This window comes from Lingula anatina, chromosome 3 (genome assembly GCF_051362555.1).
Source record: "Lingula anatina isolate TDL-2025a chromosome 3, LinAna3.0, whole genome shotgun sequence".
NCBI classification, from domain to species: domain Eukaryota; kingdom Metazoa; phylum Brachiopoda; class Lingulata; order Lingulida; family Lingulidae; genus Lingula; species Lingula anatina.
Window position 1 is genome coordinate 31,673,751 of NC_141769.1, and position 21,749 is coordinate 31,695,499.

Here is a 21,749-nt window from a genome sequence, read left to right on the forward strand (position 1 = left end):
TTGGATTCTTATCATATTGTATTTTTACTTTAAAATACAATTAACGTATAACAATCCAATAAGATTGAAGAATAAATGTGAAATAGCTGCTGTGTGCTTACTGATAAAAAATCCATAATTTACGGAAAAGACCGAAGTCAGTCTCAATAGAAAACAGCATGGCGGCCGCTGAAGTAACGAAACCGCCGAGTGAAGACGATGAAGCGTGGCTTTATGGAGGTACACAGATACACAAATTGTGCACTTACATTAAATTATAGCTTTGACAAAGAGCGATTATCGAAACAAACTTTACAAGGAATAAATTTGCCCAAGACCCGAAATCAAATATGTTTCAATTACCGTACCACATAACGCACCAAGTTGGACAAATGCTTTTGCATTATACTATAGCCTGAAGTATGGTGTATCTATAGCTTGTCGGCATTGTTGCTGTTTAATGCTATCTAGTTGTAACTTCTGGTGATCGGTTTTTGCTCTCTCTCTCTCTCTCTCTCTCTCTCTCTCTCTCTCTCTCTTCCATTTCCAAGGTAAAAGATGGCTTTTTACTAATCAGTGCAACTCTTGTGTTCTTGTTTATTTTGAAGTACTATGCTGTCATTTTTTAAAATGTGTTAACTGGTCAGTTGCACAGGAATGGGACGTGATATAACTTTAAATTATAAATGTCTGGGCATCAATTTCAGATGCAGATCAGAAGAAAGCAACAGATACAGGGGCGGCTGGTGATGATGCTCCAGCGTCCAGTCTGTCAGTAGAAGCTGAACCTTTTCAGCCAAAGAAAACAGATGACAAAGAAGCAGGAGAGCTGGTAATATAACGTCACTACTTTTAGCACAGTAAAAATAATGCAGGAGAACTGAGCTTAGTTGTAGATTTGACCACATATTGAAAAGTCATCCAAGATAGCCTAAAACAAAACTGTTGACACTGCATGAGATCATATCATATAATGAGATTAGAAAATGTGAAAATCCAGATGAGGTGGGCTTAAGCTTTAAGTAAAGGGTGAAACTCCATACAACATGAATTATATCTCACAATACAATTACAAACTAACATACAAAACATGACGAATTTGTACTTTTGGGAAAAATACTGATTCCATAGGACTAAGAGAAAATAATCAGAAGAAAATATTGGGTAGATTTTGTCAACTTTTAATTATTGCTGCACTGCACTAGTTAGTCTGCCATTATTTCTAACTCCTCTCTCTTCTGAATCCTTGGATATCTGGCTTGATTTTACCCTAAGTTGAGAGACTTATAGCTATTTCAGATGATTACCATTACAATTGATAAATACCATTGATTACTGTTAGTTTCTATTTTAATTAGCTTCAATCAACACATCAGTTTTGTTGTTTACAACAAGACAGTGACAAATGCTACCTTTTGAGATGGATTGTTTTATTTTGTCATAATATTTGTTGTTTATGTATTTAAGGATAGGGTTAGGAGCACATTGTTTTCCCATTTTGTTTTCATGAAAGTTGCATCTTTATATAGAGTTTTTCTCCATTTTCAATGCTATAGTCCAGTTTTTACTATGATGTAACATTCTGAACTGTGGTGGTGCTTGATTGCAGAGTGGAGAGGAGGAGGCTGCCAAAGATGAAGACGATGACGATGACTCAGATGATGATGTACAAGTTACGATAGGAGATATAAAAACTGGAGCGGCCGCATACGAGTATGTGTGCAATCTTTTTAATCGTAAAAATATGCATTGATTCTTTTGACCAAGTTGGCAATTTTTGACTTTAATTTCATTCCTGAAACCTAATCTGACCAAAGCATGAAATATGACACCATTTGCCATTATTTACTAATTAATCTGTAATTAAACCAATTAATTTAATCTGGTAAATGAGCACATGGTAATGACCTTTTACTAATAATTTGTAAAATCCCTTAATTTTATGTACTTTCCATATTATACTTCATAGTTTGTTTACTTACTAATTCATCAGCATCAGTGTTAAATCAGCTAGAAAAGAAAAAGCAAAGAAAAATTGACTCATTTAGTAAGAATTTTAAGCTGATTTTATTTTAACAAAAAGGTTTTGACCTGAAATGTTTCTCCCTTTAATTTGTACTCACAAATTTGTATTATTTCCAGGGCAGCACCTAGGAATTTATTCAAGGCAACAGCTTATGCAAAGTCAGGGCCAGCAAGTATGTTGAATTTTACTTTTTTGTTTGTTCATTTTTAGCAATTAAAGTAGATAAGTAGATTTCTTGTTAGTGAGGGACAGAATAAAGCTGATTAAAAATGAGTTGTTTGTGACTGGCGTCTGTGATGAATTGTTTGGATAATACAATGTAACATGGTCAGAACATGGCATAACAACAAACAGTGACATAAATCATATATTAAAGAAAAATTCAACATATAACACATGTGCTAATTAACACCCCATTTAGATAAAAATAGATAATTCAAGAAAATAATACTTTTTACCTATACCTGTGTGAATGTTGACCTACTCCAGTGTGAATGTTGACCTATGTCAGTGTTGACTTTACCTGGGGGAATGTTGACCAGTGCCTGTGTGAATGTTGAAATACACCCACATGAATGTTGACCTTTACCTGTGGGAATGTTGACCTGTGTCTGTGTGAATGTTGACCTCTACCTCAGGGAATGTTGGCCTGTATCTGTGTGTTTGTTGACCTCTACCTCAGGGAATGTTGACCTGTATCTGTGTGTTTGTTGACCTTTACCTCAGGGAATGTTGACCTGTATCTGTGTGTTTGTTGACCTTTACCTGTGGGAATGTTGACCTGTGTCTGTGTGAATGTTGACCTTTACCTCAGGGAATGTTGACCTGTATCTGTGTGTTTCAGGTGGAGTCAAGGCACCTGCTAAAGGTGTAGATGTGGAAGCCCAGGGGACAATTAATGGGGTATCTACACTAGAGTTTGATATTGACTCTTTAAAGAATGAAGAAAAACCATGGAGGAAGCCAGGTTGGTCACCATTATATTGAAAACTTAGTTTGAAAAGATAATGTGAATAAGTGATAGAAATAAATAAATAATGAGAATAAAAACAGATTAAATAAAGGAGGTGCACGAGTGGTCATTTGTAGTGAAATATTTTTTAAGTACCAGTCAGTGGCACTTTGTTAATTGTCAACATTTGAAATGAAATATTATCCATCTGGTAAATGAGCAGATAGTTATGACCTTTTACCACTGATTTGTGAAATCCCTTAATTGTATGAAGAGATAGTTCCATATTATACCTCATAGTTTGTTAGTGTGTCCTTAATCTTATGAGTGAGCTGTGTGTTGTGTCTCACATAGAGATTTCAAGTTAATGTTGGCAAACTATAATATTTTCCTAGGTGCTGATGTGACAGACTATTTCAACTATGGTTTCAATGAAGACACATGGATGCAGTACTGTGAAAAGCAGAGGAGGATGAGGTTGGAGAGCGGGGCCAACAAAGTCTTTGTAATTATATGCTTTTTTCATAACTCTTTCCCCCATCTGCATGGGTGACAGTTTTCAGGAATATGCCTGATTTCAGGATTTTCAGTCTTTATTTTGATCATCTTTTCATGTGGTCTAAATACGATGAGAAATTGCAAGATAGGTTTACAGGATTTTAAGTTTTTTCAACTTTCACCCATGCACATAAGACACGTCAACAGCCTGCAGCAATAAAACTTTTTAAAATTAAGGCCAGCATGGAGATTTTTTTGGCAAATGCTAAAGTTGGTCAAATATGGTTCAATGCGTAGTGTACTTGATGAGATTTTTTTCTCAATTTATCAAAAATTTGGTAAACATATTTATTATATGTAAAAAAAAGATTTGCTTTTGAATGAGACACTGGAAAACATTGTTGATAGATTTTTTGGATGAACAAGATCACTAACATTGCTAACATCAAAATAAACTTTTTGTTGCTATTATTGTTATCATGATTATAAATACTAAGCTCCCTGTATTGTATGAAAATTGTACACTATTTTGATAGATGAAGAGATAGTTGTAGATATTGATACATTCAAAAGTAATCCTTATTCTTACTGTAACAAAATTATTGCCTGTGAACTAATACTTACCTCAAGCTACCAGGTATATAAGTGATAACTTTGTTCCCTGTTATGTCAGGTTCATCATGGACAAGGAGCCCAGGGAGCCCCGCCTAAACCAGATACCACACCCAAAACACAGGGGAACAGTAAGTACATCTGGCAATAGAAACTGATACTCTCAAGAATCTGTACTTAGTGACTTTTGTTAGTGGTTCAGCAAATTGTCTGGAAATCAAGTTTTTTTTTTTTCAAATTCAGTTTGTATAACATGAACTTTAAATTGATGCCTGTAATATCTTTTCCTTTGTATATATTATAATATTTTAAAATAGATTTCCTTCGTTTATCATTATTAAACATCTCTTCCTCAGTTCTTGTCCTGTCAAGCACGTCACCAGCTCGTAACTACAAAGCAGGCCCGCCTCCACAGCGGAAAGTCTCTGGAACAATAGATGTGATTGGTGGCTCAGCACAGTCTTCACGGCGAGTTGACAGCGAGCCCCACCCTCCTGGCTTACCATCAGATGGTCTAATGAACCCAGATTTGTGAGTTTAAAATGAAATAATGTAGTTGAATGTATATGACAAATAGTGACATAAGTTTGTTAGTATTATACTTCGGTTATGTTTTTATTTTCTTTTTCTTTTTTTGATTATGACAGCCCTGTGTTTCCAACAAAATTGATATGGAAATGTTTTGTCCTCCATAATTTTTGTATATTAAATTATTCCATTTGAGCAAAGGAGACTTAGATGTCTTGCTCTCTCTGTATCATTCTGATAACAAAAGGGTTTATTGGCTTATTGCTAGTGCATAAGTTACAACAAATATAAATTTTAATTAATAAATTGTCTCTGCCTTTTTAACATGGACAAATACCTGTAATAATAGCCATATTCTCAGAGACATTATCGTATTCATTTTATATTTTAGTAAAAAACCATACCCCCAGCCAGTGCCGCCCCCTGGTGTGGCACCCAGCATGCAGCCTGTCCCACAACACGAGTATCCAGTACCCCCTCCAGGAATGCCACCCCCGGGGATGCCGCCCCCAGGGATGCCCCCACCACCTGGTAGGTATACAGAAAGGTAATGGGAATTGCCTAAAATAATGGCTATATGGGTGATGTTATATGAGACTAGAAAATGTGTGAGAATGGGATTGACGTCTTAGGAAGCAATACAGATGTGACCTGCAAAAGATGGTGAATTTGTACCATTGCAATGGATATATAGTAATGGCAGATCACCTGAAGTCTTTGTTTCACCTTTCTCTCCCAAAGTATAATCTGATCTGTTGACACCTGACAGGTGTTAGCAATACCTTAGGGCAGTGGGAAGATAGTGGTCGTAGTTTGAATTTGATTACAACTGTTAAAAGTATATTTTGAAGGGATTTCTAGCCTTTGGCAATTTCCGTAAAGTTTGGCATGTGTGATGGATATCATATACTGTCAATAACACTATAGCCGATAGTCAGGCTTAATGGCTTAGTAGATAACGTCTTTGGCTGCCAGTGCCCAGTGCTGCCCAATGGAATGTCAATAGTAGGGTTGACTTTTTTGTATTGCAAGATTACAACGTATAAGCTTCACATTCAGCATGAATTTTGTATTTTTCAAAATTATTGTTAGACTTATGTTAGTCAAATAAAATGAAATCACCATTTCGTATGTTTGTTTTGACTTTAAAAGACACTACATAGTAACTTTTGATAAACAAACTGAATTATTTCAGTGTTGTTTCCCCTGTTTTGTTCCAGGTGTGCCACCCCCAGGAGTTCCTCCCCCAGGATATGGACCCCCTCCCAGTAAGTTACTTAACTATGTCTATTGCCCCCCCCCCCCCTACACCCCAATGCATGTTCTCTCTCTCTTTCTTTCTTTCTCTCTCTCTCTCTCTCTCTCTCTCTCACACACACACACACACACACACTTGACTTTTGAATTGTGTGTCCTTTCCTATTCTAGCCACTTACCTTGATGTCCCAATACGCAGGTGCAATACGTCTACGTTTTTATCTTTTTTATTTGATTTATCTCATTTATTCAGTATTTTTCAGTAGTTTCTTTTTTGAAATAAGGGTAAGAGTTCTAATGAAAAGGAAAAATTTTTATATTAATACAGAAGGTTAAGTTATTGTGTACTTGTGATTCAGGTTTTTACCCCCCGCCAGGCGCTGGACCACCCCCTCCAGACAGGTAAGACATTACTTCACAGAGCTATAGTTTACTGTTTGTAAAGCTGTGTTATCAAAATTTATAAAAAGTGAACAGGTTAACACGCTTGTTCTTGTTTCCAGCTTACTCATATAATAACCAGCTTTTCTGTATACTACTCAGTGCAAGGAGGAGGTGTGTTAATCTGTTAACCTGATTGCATTCAGCGAGAGTTCCTCTGGGGTTAGAGGGCAGTAGCTAGTATGATAGATTTTTTGTGAACACACCATAAATTTCAGTCTTATCTGGTCGAATGACCATAATGTGTTTCAAAAATGTAGTTTCAAAGTAAGTGATTCTCACCAACAAAAACTGCTTATTTGTGGTCTTGGCACCATGAACAACATGCCTGAAAATCATCGTTCTCTTTTCAGGGGCCCACCCCCAGGGTTTGAAGACAGACCCCCATATGGTTATGAAGGTCCTCCGCCCTCTTTCTCACCTTATTCTGGTGGACCTCCCCCTCATCCTGGTGGACCACCCCCTAATTGGGACCCCAGGCCAGGGGGTGGATACCCCTCCAACCAGCCACCCCCCTGGGAGTACAATAGAGACCGAAGTCCAGCACGCTCTGATTCTTATTATGACAGCAGGTAGGAGACAGTAGTATATCACCTGAGAGAGAGGGGGGGGGGGGGGATGGGTAGCTGGAATAGTTTGTTTGTCCTGCCTCTCTGTCTGTCTGTCTATTTATGTGTGTGTCTCCGTCTTTTGTCATCATTGCTGAAATAGGATGGTCTGTCCTTCTGTCTGTTTGCCTGTCGGTGTGTTTAACCTGACTGACAGTTATACTGTTTTGAAATCCCTGATTGATGGACATATATTGTGTCTGACCCCCCCCCCCCCTCCTCCTTCGTTAAATTTTATTTATGATTCATTTTATTATCAGCTTTTGGATGGAGAGATCATACTGCGTTTATCCACCAAATTTGATATCTTATCTTAGAACAAGTTGAAAATGTATCCACAATGCAAGTGCATAGGATGGAAATGAATTTTTTGACATTAGAATATTTTCCATGTGTCATTTTAGAAACCTCTTGTGGAACTTCCAAAAGCATCAAAACCTTGCAGTCATGTAACAAAATATTTGAATGGGTAACAGCTGTCAGTGCTGACAGTATTGAAAAAGTGGAACATAACAACATGTGCTGGTGGAAAAAGGTCTATGAAACACAAACCTTGAAAATAGTGCATTGCTGATACATTTTTGTTTGTGCCCCTTTGAGCTAAAAATACCCGCTTGTATATACAAGTGAGTTATTATAGCAACTTTTTCTGCTGCCACTTTCCAAGAAAACATGGTTAATATGTCCTTCCTATTGAAATTGTTTTTCACAAATGAGAAACTGTTGATAATAAATCTTACTGTAATTGCATCTGACATTTTAGTATTTAGGAACTTGAAATTTGACCTCCCGTCAATATAGGCCCCCCTTGATGATGTTAGGGTTAAATTTAGAAGACAGTGGCTAAATATAGCAGTGCTTTTTATATTTGAGGTGTCTCTATGAGTTTCTAGTTCACAAGAGGTGTCTACATATCTGTAAGATTCTTTTGAATAGGTTTATCAATAGGAACATTGTCATGTTACAGTGATAATAATTAATGAAAAAATGAGAAAATGATAGTCAAAATATTGTTCCCAGTTTATGTTACAATATACTTTGATCCATAGTTGTATAAATATTTACAATAGCAAAATTAATTGTTTATGCAGTAAAGTTTTTAATTTCTTTTAATTTAATTTAGTTTTTTTTTTTTTTCATTTGTAAATACCTACCATGTTAAGACTTTTCACCACTCAAGGACAGCAGAGCAAAAAGTCAGTTCTGGCAGCAAACTTAGATATTCTCACAGTTCTTCAGTTATTTGCAACATTTTGCTACTTAGTTTTAACTTGTAATTAAATTTTAGCTGAGTAAAATTTAAAAGTGCAGCCTCAGTCAAAGCCGCTTTATTTGACCCAAAACAATTAACTTTCTGAATGTGCACTAATAAGATATTGTTGGGATTATCCAACACAAGTTGTGTGCCAGTGTTAGTATAGGACAAAGTACAATTAGTCACAATTAACTTTGATATATGTGTGAGCTGTAATGTAAAAAGAGATGGAAGTCTGTCGGCAGAGAGTATGGTTATTTACATCCCCAGGTCATTGCAGGACAGGTCTGATGCTCGTTTGAATACAAACAGTCGGGGTTCGTTGGCGCTGGGGCATTTTTAGCAACAAATCTGTCACCGTTGATGTCTTGATTTTGAAAATTCACAGATTTTTAATAAAGAGGTGTTTCTGTGCATTTCTGCTCTGTGCATGTCTAATTCAGTTTTTTAATGGTCATTTGTAACATTGTTTATATATGTATAAAAACTACTGGCATTAACTGTTCATGGCTTAGTTTGTTTGATGTACAGGCCCGTAGCCAGCAGTTCTAGAAATTCTTTTTCTGAAAAAATGGATCTTTTTCCATGAAACTTTTGTGTACCTAGAAAAAAAGGCAATTCGTTTGAACCTCCTGATCCCTTGGATAAAGACCTTAAATATTTCCATGGCATGTAGAGTTATATGTTGAAACAATTGTTTTTATTTTTGTGTTAAAGTACATCCTTAAATGATTTTAAGATAACTTTTTTCCAATTATAAGGCCACAAATCAGTTTACTGTTAAAAATATTAAACAAAACAAACAAATTGGCACATGTGCAACAAATAGACTTTTTTTTTCAAAGAATAAATGTAAGAAAGGATTTCATTAAAAATGTACTCTTTTCCTAATGCTACTTACCGTGTCATGCTTGATGGCATGTGCTATTCTTAACGAGTTCCTTTTTATGGACAATGTTTTTTCGTCGAGGTGAAAGAAAGACCTGGGGGACTTTTTGAACTTCATTTTCCTCCTCTTTTGGATCAGCTCATTAGGCTTCTAGGCCCCGCCAAGCTTCATGACCTTAATCATGGCCTCAAGTGTGTGGTACAGTTGAAAAATATTCAGGTTCATTTTATGGAATTTACCAATAGTGAAGAACTTTTTTGGGTGCACCCCCCCCCCCCCCCCCCCCCCCCCCCCCCCCCTTTTTCATATGCTGGAGAAGTGATATTAGAATATATTGCTGAATAGGCTAATAACTAGATAAACAGCCTGAGTACCCAGACCTCCACCAAGGCAGAATATTTTTCTAATTAATATACTTTATTGATATATCAAGTTATGGATCACCACTAAAATCAGTTCTTAGTTATCCCATTTCCGACTAAACCTCAAAATTTTATTCAAAACCGTTTTTTAACTTTTTGAGTTGGACTGTTTAAAATTAACAAACCAAGCAACTGAGCCAAACATGACATCTCATGCAGGCAAGGGTAGTAATCATCCTACTCTCCTTACATAATATTTAGTGAAAAAGAATTTCAATCTCTTTTTGCTACTTGTGCTCACTGTTGGCCTCCTGCATTATTCACTAGTGTGTGGAGAATGGGCAGTTCACTTAATTCATTAGTTACCATGACATATTTTTCTCATTCACGTTTTTCCAATTCATTGTTACTGAAGCCTTGTTTCCATTTGTTTTATTTATTTTCATGTTATTTTTTTAAGTGATTAGAGCAATTGAATATTTCAGTCAGCCTTAATACTCATGTATGTGTAATTTTTTCATTATTATTATTAGTATTATTATTATTATTATCATTATTATTATTACTTTCAGTTCAGACAGTGAGGGAGAGAGGAGCAGCAGCAGGTTTAACAGTAGTGGTGGGAGTGGTACCAGAGACAGGAGCAGGGATTCCTATGAAAGGGATTCAAGGTCTGTGCACTGCATGCTTTCTCAAAGATAGTGATACTCTTGACAGGATTTTTGGAACCAAATCTAATTTACCATGAGAAACAATTTTTTTTTTTTTTTTTTTTTTTTTGGGGGGGGGGGGGGGGGGAGTGCGCCTGAATCATTGCTTCACCATCCCTGCACTTGGGTTAGTGTTTTTTTTTTATTTTTCATTTCTACAAGTAATTAAACCACCTAGTTCAAAGACCACCTTGTCTACCTGACATTTTAGAAGGAAATATCAGCATCAGGGAAAGGCTTTTTTGAATTATTGTTTATGATCCTGTATAATAGGGAAACAGAAGTAACTTTGCAGAATATTTAGACATAAAAATGACTTCAGGAAATTTTTAATTGCATTTAGCATACCTTTAAGTTTGTCTAAAGTATAAGACTGAAAGATATAGTCTGCTATGACATAGGTTTAATCTGAGGTAGTTCCATAAAATGAGATTTTTCTGCACAAAAGTAAAAAGAAACTTGTTTTAGAGGAATATTTTGTAATCTGGCCCTCAAGTGGAAGAATACTAGTTATTATCTTCTTAAATTTGAAATATCTGTACTTATTGCTCTTTATTGTGGACTAAGTGGGTTTTTTTATTGTCATAGCTAGCCAGAATTAAATATAACTGTACCTAATGATCTTATTGGGAGATTGAGTGTGTTTTTACCAGGAGGAGACTCATTTACCTGACAAATAGGTTCAAAGTTAGCATGGTTTTGTGTGCGGGTGGAAATGTTACATGTGTTTCAAATTTTGAGACAAATCACATAAATATTTTGTGCTATAAATCTGCTGTATAAAAATGTGTTGCTTTGTAGTGGTGTGAATATAGGTGAAGCTAAATTTTTGGTGAATTAAAAGCTTCAGGTTGGTCGGTGACAAAGTCTGATTTGTAATTGCTTAGCACTTGAAATGTGTGAAGCCAGGAAATTGGTTTTTCCTTCTTGTGTTATACAGATGTTTTTGCTCTTTTGGGTTGTGAAATTTCATAATTTATGACTGTTACAATGTTCAGAAGTTTGATTCATTGCTTTATTTTTTGGTATATTTATATGATGAATCTGTAAAAAAATTATTTATTTATTATTATTTATTTTATTTATTATTTTTTTGAGTAAGGAAATTAAGTTATATTTGCAAATTGAAACTTGTGCTGTCCATGATTTTGAACAGAAAAAAATCTTAGGTTAGTTTACATAAAACAAGTTTATAGTTTATACAGAAAAGATAAGAGCAGAGCACAGATGTGTTATTATGATAATTATTATGTATTAAACATATTAATTTTGTAATTAGACCTCTTTCCTTCCAAGACTGTTGTCTGCAAAAATAAGTGTATATAAGAGAGAAGTAATTAAATATATTTATGATTACTGACAGGAATATAATGATAACAGTTGGGCACAAAGTTTAAACACCCATAACCCTTATGATGCTGGTGCTTTTTTCTTTCTTTCTAAAATATGTGTGTTTTTGAATGTTTTTCCAGGTATCGCAGAGAAAGGAGGCAACCGCACAGAGATCGAGAGGATCGCCATCGTCGAAGGTAATGGTAGGGCCGGGGCCATCTCGTTTGGAGATCTAGTGAGTCCAAGAGTGCCTCCTTTGGATTCAGTTCTCCCATTGCCATCTTTGATTTCCCATTGCCATCTTTGATTACACTTAAAAAAAACAGAAAATATCAAATTTGATGAGATTCAGTTCTTTTTATTAGCTGCCTCAATTATGGTTGCCCTTTTTGGTTTTCAGTAACTTTTGCATTTATCAGCTTCTTAGCTCTCTCTTCCTTAATTTCAAAACAAGTACAAAAAATTCAGTGGGGTTGGATAGCATGCGGTAATATTATAGACCTTTTAATTTGTGGGTGAAGGATATTGAGAAGATTGTTTTTTTTTGCCCAAAGGGTTATCCATTCTGACAATGTTTCACTCCCACATTGGCTGTTGCTGATGGTTTTTGACATTTTCAAATACCTGTTGAAGACATATAACCAGTGGGTGCTAAAATATAAACTCCCTCACTATATAATCATTATGTTATCACTGTCTCAACAAGCATATGTGATATATGATTATCATTATCCTCATATAAAAAAGATTTGAATGCTTTGCAGTTTTGCTTGGGAACAGTAGGCCAATACCTGCACGTATGTTTATGTGTGCGTGCGTGCGTGCAATCTTAACTACAAAGTTGGTTGGTCTTAGCCCACACTGAAATCTATTATAAACTCTTTCAGTTAAGTTGATGGAGCAATGTTCTAAATGTAACTGTTGCTGTTCAAAATTTTGAATGAGAATATATTCATACGTTTGCACTTATATTTGGTCATTTTTTGTTAACTTCAGGAAACACAGAGAAGAAGAAGAGAAAGACGGTGACCGTCACCGTGGCCATAAAAAGAAACGTTCACGAAGAGACCGCGAAGATGGCGAGGGAACGGAAGACTCACAACAAGGAGTGGAGTGAAAAGGTCGAGGACATCTTGGACTCTTTGTAGCAAATTGGAAACTTAACTAAAAAAAACTAGCAGTTTCAAGTTTTTACAAGCTTTAACAATGGAAGAGGACAGAACATCGTGGCTTATTTATGGCTCTTCCGTGTTTGATTCTTGTATATGAAATGGCAGGACTTGGGTATAAAGCACTGCCCCATGCTGTATAGTCAGTGTTGTTCTATAGTGAAGTGACAATACAGAACATTTACAGCACTGTCGCAGCTTAACATTCCTTCGTGTCATAATGTCATAACGTTTGACTGGACGATTTGTCATGGTGTAAGCTCTACGGTTACAACGACAAACAGCCTGTGCTTGGGTTTAATGGAAAGGAAGGGCAGGCCGTCTGCAGATCACAGTTTAAAGGTGGTGAAAACACCCTGACAGAGGGGACACTTATGATCTTCATCAGAGTTGCGAATGTGACAGAGGTCAGAATGCGTAGGTCTGTTGCCTAATGTCTCACAAACAACAGAATAACTCCAATACGCAGAGTGAATCTGTCTTAAACAATGCGTACAATGTGCGTACATGCAACTCTGATCTTGACATCGTAAAAGAACGGGTAGGGCCAGCTATTCTGGTTTCAACATGCACAGTATAGTGATGTGAATGTAAAGACAGAGAGAGTACAATGTTTTCAAGCTCTGTCACACCTAGCGTAAAGAGAAACGTATGAGTATCGTATGTGAAATCGATTATACGCACAGTTTTAAGCGTATTAAACCAACCCTTTCCAGCGTATGAAAATGAACATATAAAACGGCGTATGAAATTTTGAAACGTGTTCAAAACAGTTTTGGCTCCCTCCACGCATGGGAACGTACGCCAACGTTTGCCTGCGTACTCGATACGTTTACCAACTGTTAGTCTGCGTATGGGCAATTTGTTCTCATACTATAGTGCTGTACGCTAAATGTGACAAAGCCTTTAGATATGCATGTTCATGCACACATCAGTTCATTGAAGAGAAGATAAAAAAGAACACCCAGTTGGGGTGAATAAATTATATATAACTTTTATAAATGTTATTTTGTAGTGTAGAAATGTCGTGAATACAACGTACAGCAGTTGTATGAATTTTGCATTTAACTCGTGGAATGGGTGCGATATTCTTGATTCCACCCCCTCCACTCCTCTCCCGAGTAATATCAGCTGTACCCTATTTTCAAAGGAATGATAATTTTTTTAATCATTTTAATAGAATTCAGTTAAGGACAATAATGTTAGTCATTGCTTCGTGGGGGTGAAATTTCTTACAAGCCACCCCACCCCAAATGATCATCACAATGTATTTCGTTCGACTGCACTTTGACACAGTTTTGTCAAGTGAGTTTTGTAAGAAGTTCTCACCTTGCACCTTGAAGTATTGGGGCACGTCTCGAGGGGCAATCTATTACCGGAACTACAACAAACCCATCAGTCTGGAGAAATGAACACCCCCTCATAACAATTAACCACTAGGGAAGACAGACAGGACAACGGCATATATAACGGAATTTCCATTCAGAGCGCACTTGTTGTGTTCAATAAAGATCATCAGTTGAGCATCACCGACAGCAGAGCTATTTTATCAACGCTAAAAATATCGATAACCTCATTGTTCGCTTGTTATGAGTATTATGGTGGCGGAACATGTTGGTAATCCTACCTTTAATTGTGAATAAGTGATAAGAGATAGTCCGCGTGAGGTAGGCGGGAGATCGAGCTTGGGTGAAGGAAAAAAATCACGATTCTTTTGTAACAATGCTACCCCTCTAACAAGGCGTAACATTTGTGAGTGTCAGGTTACCATGGTGACGCCGTGAAAACGAGTGCACTTGGGTCACCTTCTCTCAATGGACCTGGTCACGTTTGTGGAGGTCATAAAAACGCTGACAATGCCCGACAACCGATGCCCACTGTGCGTCCTGGTGATCGGTTTGAACGACAACCGAACCAAGTTAATGATACGCGCTGAACCACAGTCAATAGATCATAAATTCATGACAAATGTGGATAAAAGAAACGCACACACCTGGATATTTATTTCATTTGATGTGAGATGGTGGAAAGTTAATACTGATGCAAAGAGTCTGCAACCCAAAGTTGAAACCTACCCCGAGCAGAATATTTATATATACCAGTATATATATCTTCTATTAAAATGTTTAAAATTGAAATTATTGGTGATATGAAAACAGCTTTGGTTGTCAGTCCCTTGTAGATAGCCTACATAATAAAAATTGGGGCGTTGTTAACAATCAAGGTACCAGTATTTAATATGAAACGCCGTATCTGTTGTTCTCCCTCGTTCCATACTTAATTATAATTTGGCGAACAAATTAATTTCATTTGTGTTTGTAAATCTGCCGATTGTTAAACAGATTTCTGCACATCATCAAATTCTTTTCTTTTTACATTTTAATTTTTTTAATTCTAAAATCATTTAGCAAGGGCTGAGTTATTATACAGACTTGACATTAAAATGATTAAAATCGAATGATCAAGAAGTTGGGAAGAGAGAGTAGAGAAAGTGGAGAAGGAGGAGAGACCAAGACTCTTATATAAACCCTTTACAAGTCTTAAAGTTAACGGAAAGAGTAGCAGTTTATATTGTATCTAGGAGTATTCTTACTTGTCCTGTACCCAAAAATAAATGAAAAAAAAAAAAAAAAAAAACTACATAGGCAAACACAAAGCCCATGCTATTGATATATTTTGCCAAGTCATTTCACAAACTGGTTTGTGGGTGCCACTTCTATCGGTGTTTGTGTTGACGACGATCTGTATATCTACCTAAATCGAGCTCTTTGACTTGTTCTTTCTTTCCGACATTACACAATAACTGCCTTTTGTGTATTGAAAAGAAGGTAGGCTATCCACAAAAGGATGCCCCGCCATCGCAATCCCATAAAAGAATAATCGTGATGTACTTGCTGCCAAAAATAGCAAACAACCTTTTCTCTATTTTTTAAAAAGTAGCGCTTTTTTGTTTTGACAGTAACAAATCTATACCATACGTAAGACTTGCGTTTTGCCACTACCTGTGGGAGTTCACACCTAATCCTTGCCGTTATCAGGCCAGTTCTGTAATTAGCAAATCATGCCATGACGACAATATTATCGTTCCAGGCAGCAATATCACGATAGGGATTCCTGACATGTTTCTATTGTTCATGGTTTTTACCTACACACCTACACTGTTTTTTTAACAAACACAAATACCACATCTTCAATAGCGATCACTTCACAGACACCACTGGAAGGAGGAAGTTAACAGGTGTTCACAAAAAAGCAATATCGAAGATAATGCATAATGCACTCGAGCAATGTAGTTTACGTTTCTATGTATATAGTTCCGGCACAGATCGATCCTTTTTTTTTTATATATAGAAATGTGAGTGTCCATATAGCGTGATACTGTGACAAAACGAGATATCTGTTAGTAAATATTGGAATTAGACCAGACATTTACGGTAGGCATGGCGTTGTCAAGACAGACTAAAACGTCGATACCGTCAAAACTCATAGATAAAGTAAATCTTATTTTCATAACTGATGAACTGGGGTTTAAGCATTGACTGCATTTATCTATCTCGGGGGCTAATTTCCTTTCGGAGAAATGAGGTATTTTAAGAAGCATAAAAATGACATTGATCTACATAAGTGTTCAGTACATTCTGGATTGAAGGTTCAATTTTAAGCATTCTAAGCGTCCTAGGTACAATGAATACCTTTAAAGAGGTTCCCGAAGCTTCGGCAATTGTACGTGTCATAGAAAGGCTTGGTCCCCCCCCCCCCCCCCCCCCCCCCAGACGTTTCCTTTGTTAAACGACTGCACCTTTGTGGTCTCCCAAGAATACCACCTTGTTATTCCCCATTTTTACTTCAATAAAAAAATCCGCTGCCATCATTTCCACAATTGTTCATCTTTAAAGGTATGGGTATACTTGTACAGTTTTGATTGGCGCCGCGGCAATAAAACACCGCGCTGCAATATGATGTTTTATTACCTGGCATAATGGCAAATGCATCCATTATACAGACCCATTTCAAAGCCTCGTCGTTTCTTTTCAACTAGAGATAAATGCTTTGACAATGTATATATATATGTTCAACAAGATGTCTTGTTCACGGAGGAACCGATATTGTTTGCGCGCCGGTCTAGGACAATATACACATTTGATACAGGCCGAAATAGATTAACCTTTGAAATCTAATGATTCTTAACCATTCCATTCCCTTCACCAGAAAAAGAAAGATGAAAAGTAATAAGGAAACAGCGTGTACAGAATTTATCGACAGAGCATACAAGTCCACTCCATGAAAACTAACAAATCACACACATGCGTTGCAGCAAATATAGCGGCGTTTTCAACCAGTGATGTTCATCATTTACAGGTCTGTTGTCAAATATTAGCTTATGAAATGATAATGTGGCTAATCTACTGGATCGATTTCACCGCATGGGTGATAAGGCGGAACATCGTGATACCCGATGCTAGTGAAGTAATCGAAGCAGTAAACTTGATGAAGTAATGTAGCGGTCCAAAGCATCCGCAGCTTGTAACCCCACACTGAGATTTTGCCTACCTCTTACAAAGCTAAAAAGATTTTGTAAAAGTAACGTTAGTGACATTTCTTAAACAGGTCACGGATTGGAATAAGTTACGTAAATCAAGGCATATATTTCGACCGTAATCTGAACCTCTTCGCGTGGGTTCTTTCCTTTTTATGAAGTAGGCCTTAATAAAAAAACTAGTTTTGTTAATTGAAAAGAAGTCACGTGTTATTTAATACAGGACAGCAAAGTGAAGTCATCAATAGACTTTAGCATATTGAAGACAGGCTTGAAAACATCACCTCCGCAAGCCATTAATGCTTAGGTTTTGAGGTTCTTTTTTTTCTCGTTTATTTTTTGTTGTTCCTCTCCACCATGCCAACACGTCCACGACATTGAATTTCCTTTGTGAATAAAATGTACAATAATCAGTGTAAAATTATTATATTACCAAAAAGGTTTCACAAAGCATAGTATGTAACGTTCGACAAATTAAGTCCAGTTCTTTTTTGCCGGTAAATTGTTAAATTGTACATGAATAAACGGCATTGCATGAATTATTTACTGTAATCTTTGATTGAGGGGTCCCCATGCTAACTTGTTGAAAAAAACATAATACATTACTTTAAAAAAATTGTCAGCACAACGTGACGTGCATGGTCCCCTTTCATTTTCAATTTAATTTTTTTTAACAATTAAATTGCCAGAAAAAAACTATAAGATTTGAAATAAAAGAGGAGGCAACGGTTAGAAATCTAAACACTGGAATATATTCGATTTGTTCAGAGGCAAGTTATGACAATTTATCAATGACGTTGTAGCATATATCAACTTTCAGAAATCAGTTGGATTGAAATAAAACGCTTATTCCCTCAGCATTGCCTGTGGTATTTCTAAATATTATTTTATGTGGATTTATTATACAGTTAAATATCACTTCTTTGGTACAGATTTTATGCTTTTTTAATCAAAGAGTACTGGGGTGGGTAAATAAACTGACTTTTCAGTATTTGTAAATAGATAAAAGTTATTCTGAAACAAGAGAATTTACATTAATTGTCAAGATAAATAACATTTATCAAACATAAAACTTTATTTTCGGCAATAGAAGGGGAAATACACCGTTCGTACTAGAAACTATGAATAAAATGAATATTTACAGTTGTTTTAATAAAATACAATTAAAGAAACAGAAAATTAACTGCCACGTATCAAAATTAAATCCTTTTAAAGCATTTGATATCACAGATGGACTTTGATATGCGATACATTGATATACACTCTATCACTGAGCCTTATAATAAAAAAAAAATCTTCGGTTACTTAAAATAACACTGTTATTTACAAAATGCCTTTCGCGGCACGTCTACTGGCTTTTGTATCGTAACCCAAGAAGTTTACTTACTCTCACCCACGACAACAATCCAACGCATCATTTGACGGAATATTAAAAAAGATTAACTCTGTAATCAAGTTTGTTTTAAAACTATTCGCGATCATGTTTCATAGTTGTCGGATAGATTGAATGCTGCAGCCTTTCATCCCAACACAGAGTCACAGATGTTAAGTGCACGGAGTTAAATAGAAAATTTAATGAAGTAAACACCTTAAACTGCTTCATGTGCCTGCTTTAAAAAGGTATTGTAAAAACGTCATTATATCACCGAAGTTACCCAGGCACATGTAGGTGATGTCATTCATAATTTTAACGACTAACAAATGCCTTCTTTCCAGTCCAACCAAGAGTTTGTTTTCTAGGAGCAAACCATAAAGCAAACCATTGGACGTGGTGCTATACCGGGGAAGATACCGAATCAATTTAAAGTTTGGTCGCTTTTATTGACAAGCCTGCCCGGAACGTTCCTAGTTAGACGACTTCAGATGTCTTTATTTTCATTTTATTTTACACTAATCCCATTCTTTTGCGTTTTTTTTCGTACAGGAGTATCAATCAAGTTTTTTGTCAGTTACAAACTCTTTCTTCCAGGCACAGTTCCACTGGGTGTACTGGTCAATGGGGTCCGAGTCCTGCGCTCGGTACCTGTACGAGGTGACCATTTGCCCATGTTTGTCTTTAAGCCTATCAACGATATCCATGGCGTGTTGGAAGCGGTACGACAGCATCAGTTGTTTTTTCATTGGGATCGGAACCGGAGAGACTTCCCTTGGTAACTCGCGTTGGTCCATTGGATAGGAGAGTCGCCGTGTGCCCGATGCAGAGGAAAGTTGCCTCTCGGCGGATAGCGGTGAGGTATTGTCAGGTTTCGGCGGCAACGGTTCACTCGGCTGCTTGGTCAGTGGAGGTATTTTTCGCGGCAAACCAGGTGTAGCAGACGACAAGCGGTTTGCTGTCACTGAGTCGTCTGCTAAAACGCTGACATTTTCTGAATATTTCCATGCCTCTTTTACTACATCTAAATATGTTTTTGTTGGCGTTGCTGATCTCACAAGTGGAACTTCAGGCTCCTTGAACGTTTCAGATATTTTGTGGTGCAGAATATCTTCGTACCCTTTCAGCATTGCAAACTGCGCTTCTGCGGACATTGACGACGAAAAACGAGGCACAACGGGAAAATGAATGGTCCCTTCTTCTTCTTGCGTTTCCAAGGTCGGTTCCCGTCGCAAATATCTCTTATTTGAAATCCTTCGAGGGGATTTAAAAGCCCAAGCTCCATTTCCTAAAGTTGGCACGTTGCCGTTTTTCCTCCCAAGATCCGTGCTGAACCGGCGATTTGGTAGATCGTTTATCGCTTTAACGTTAGCGTTGTCCTTGGCAGACGCGGGTCCAGCGCTGGTTGCAGACGATACCGATAATCGCCTGGCACGATTTGTAGAACCTGGGAAAGCTTTTGTGACGCTTGATGCATGATTCGTGAAAACACTGGGCTTTTGATAAGAAAATTGTTGCTCAATGTTTGTGACATTTTCTACTGTCAGTTGTAACGTCATTTTCCCTGGCTTTGATTTCAGCAAATCACTCTCACTTTCGGTTACACTAATATCGCCCTGTTTTTTATTGTTTTCTGAAGATTTAGTTTCATTGCCATCACCGTCTTTGTTGACATCTTTTGATGAATAACTATCTTTTACATTCCTTTCTTTTCTTGCTTCGGCCAATACACTCTCTTCTGTTGGTGGGAAACTGTTGCGGCGCTTTCTTAAACTACCGACAGCTTTTACTGGAATAGGTACAGTTGCCACGCTTTTACGCCTCTTAAGGCGTCCATGCTTCTGCCCTTCGGTTCCTTTGCTCGAGCACCCAGTCTCTGTTTGTCGCGCAGAGTCAGAGTCGGCCTCGGTATCTTCGATTGTAGCTGCCTCTTCCTCGTGGAGTTCGTAGATATCCGGCAGTCTGCTGTTCATTGCAGGCATAGTCATCAGCGTTGCAATCAATAATTTTGATGGAGCCTGGAAACCGATTGTCAAAAGATGTTTGCCTCGATGCATGCAATTGTATGTCTCACTGCGAGTATTTTGTTAGCCAAATGAACATGCTACAGGCTGTGGCCCGTCAGAGTTCAATAACAGGAAAGAATCATCCAGGTTCTTTTTGTTGGTTGCTGCAAGCAATTAATGCAGTACAGTCTTGTCGATAGTTTGCCACCGCCGGCGTTTGTTTCAAGTGCCTCTGAAAACAGAGCCCTAATGATCCATTAGCTCGTGCGATTTATCTTATGGTCACTTGGACAACCTGACCGGTCGATGAATTAATCCGGTAATAGGTTTTAGTGCATTTATACATGCCAGCACGTGCTGCCTTTACCCCTTCAGGTCCAAGATGAGGGACTGGTACATGTTGGTTAAAACTCGGTCCTTTTATATTCAAGATGTGTTCGTCGATACCCAGTCTAGTGCCAGTGTACTGACAATGAAGACACGTCACAGGTGCTGTATTATTCCACTTCACGTGCTCATGACACATGCAGCGCGCTCGTAATTCTTATCTCTGTAGTAATTTCATTGGATATGTACCACTCCCTTCCTTTTTTTAAAAAGGCATTGCCTTTATTATCGTGACAGCTAATCTCAAGACAGATTTGTAAAAATGTCTTTTTTCTTCTTAGGGACTGCAACACACAACAATCGCACCAATGTGCTGATTTGCAAAATAAATCAACCCTTGTTAAAAAGGTAAGCCTGTGTACGTAACTTTTCTTTATAAATCAAAATGCCCTGATTTTGTGCCAAGAGGAGTACGCTGTAAATGTAGGTTGCAAAGGGGGAAGGCGCAAACATAGGCAGTGTTTTAAATAATTAGAATGACGAGAACAAGTGAAAACAGCCTACAAAAGGGGTAAAAACTAAAAAAAAAAAACAAAAACATTCGAGACAGCTGCTTCAAGAGATTGTTTGAAAAGTGGAATTGAATTTGCACCATTTTTGTCTTAATTTCGATAAAAAAAATGTATACGCGAACGAAATAAATACAAAAATAATTTCTATTAATACGATGCGTTTACCCGTTGTGCACCCCCGCGCCATTTGCGTAGTCAAACTTTTATTAGAATATGACACAAAGTTCTCGAGCAACAACAACGCTTAAGACTAAATTTAGAACCTGTGCCAGATAAATGACTACTTTTACATGCACTCGTACCCTGAAAGCGTTCCC

At 37.1% G+C, this 21,749-nt stretch overlaps 2 protein-coding genes across 3 annotated transcripts; one reads left to right on the plus strand and one right to left on the minus strand.

Moving 5' to 3' along the window:
* The first annotated feature begins 37 nt into the window (after positions 1-37).
* Positions 38-13,620, plus strand: LOC106165838 (uncharacterized). 2 transcript variants are annotated; one of them, XM_013544199.3, is made up of 15 exons: positions 38-219; positions 687-811; positions 1,589-1,692; positions 2,122-2,177; positions 2,850-2,972; positions 3,353-3,462; positions 4,129-4,198; positions 4,424-4,598; positions 4,987-5,126; positions 5,816-5,863; positions 6,212-6,254; positions 6,647-6,865; positions 9,980-10,078; positions 11,590-11,684; positions 12,446-13,620. In XM_013544199.3, exons 1-14 carry the CDS (start codon positions 159-161, stop codon positions 11,648-11,650), a joined length of 1,434 nt encoding a protein of 477 aa, XP_013399653.2. In that variant the 5' UTR covers positions 38-158; the 3' UTR covers positions 11,651-11,684; positions 12,446-13,620. The 2 variants fall into 2 exon arrangements, with proteins under 2 accessions (XP_013399653.2, XP_013399652.2); XM_013544198.2 differs by having other exon boundaries at positions 11,590-11,646.
* Positions 13,621-18,051: 4,431 nt separating this feature from the next.
* Positions 18,052-21,279, minus strand: LOC147763237 (uncharacterized). Its single transcript, XM_087008262.1, has one exon. It carries the CDS (start codon positions 20,582-20,584, stop codon positions 19,085-19,087), a length of 1,500 nt encoding a protein of 499 aa, XP_086864388.1. The 5' UTR covers positions 20,585-21,279; the 3' UTR covers positions 18,052-19,084.
* Between the last annotated feature and the right edge of the window lie 470 nt (positions 21,280-21,749).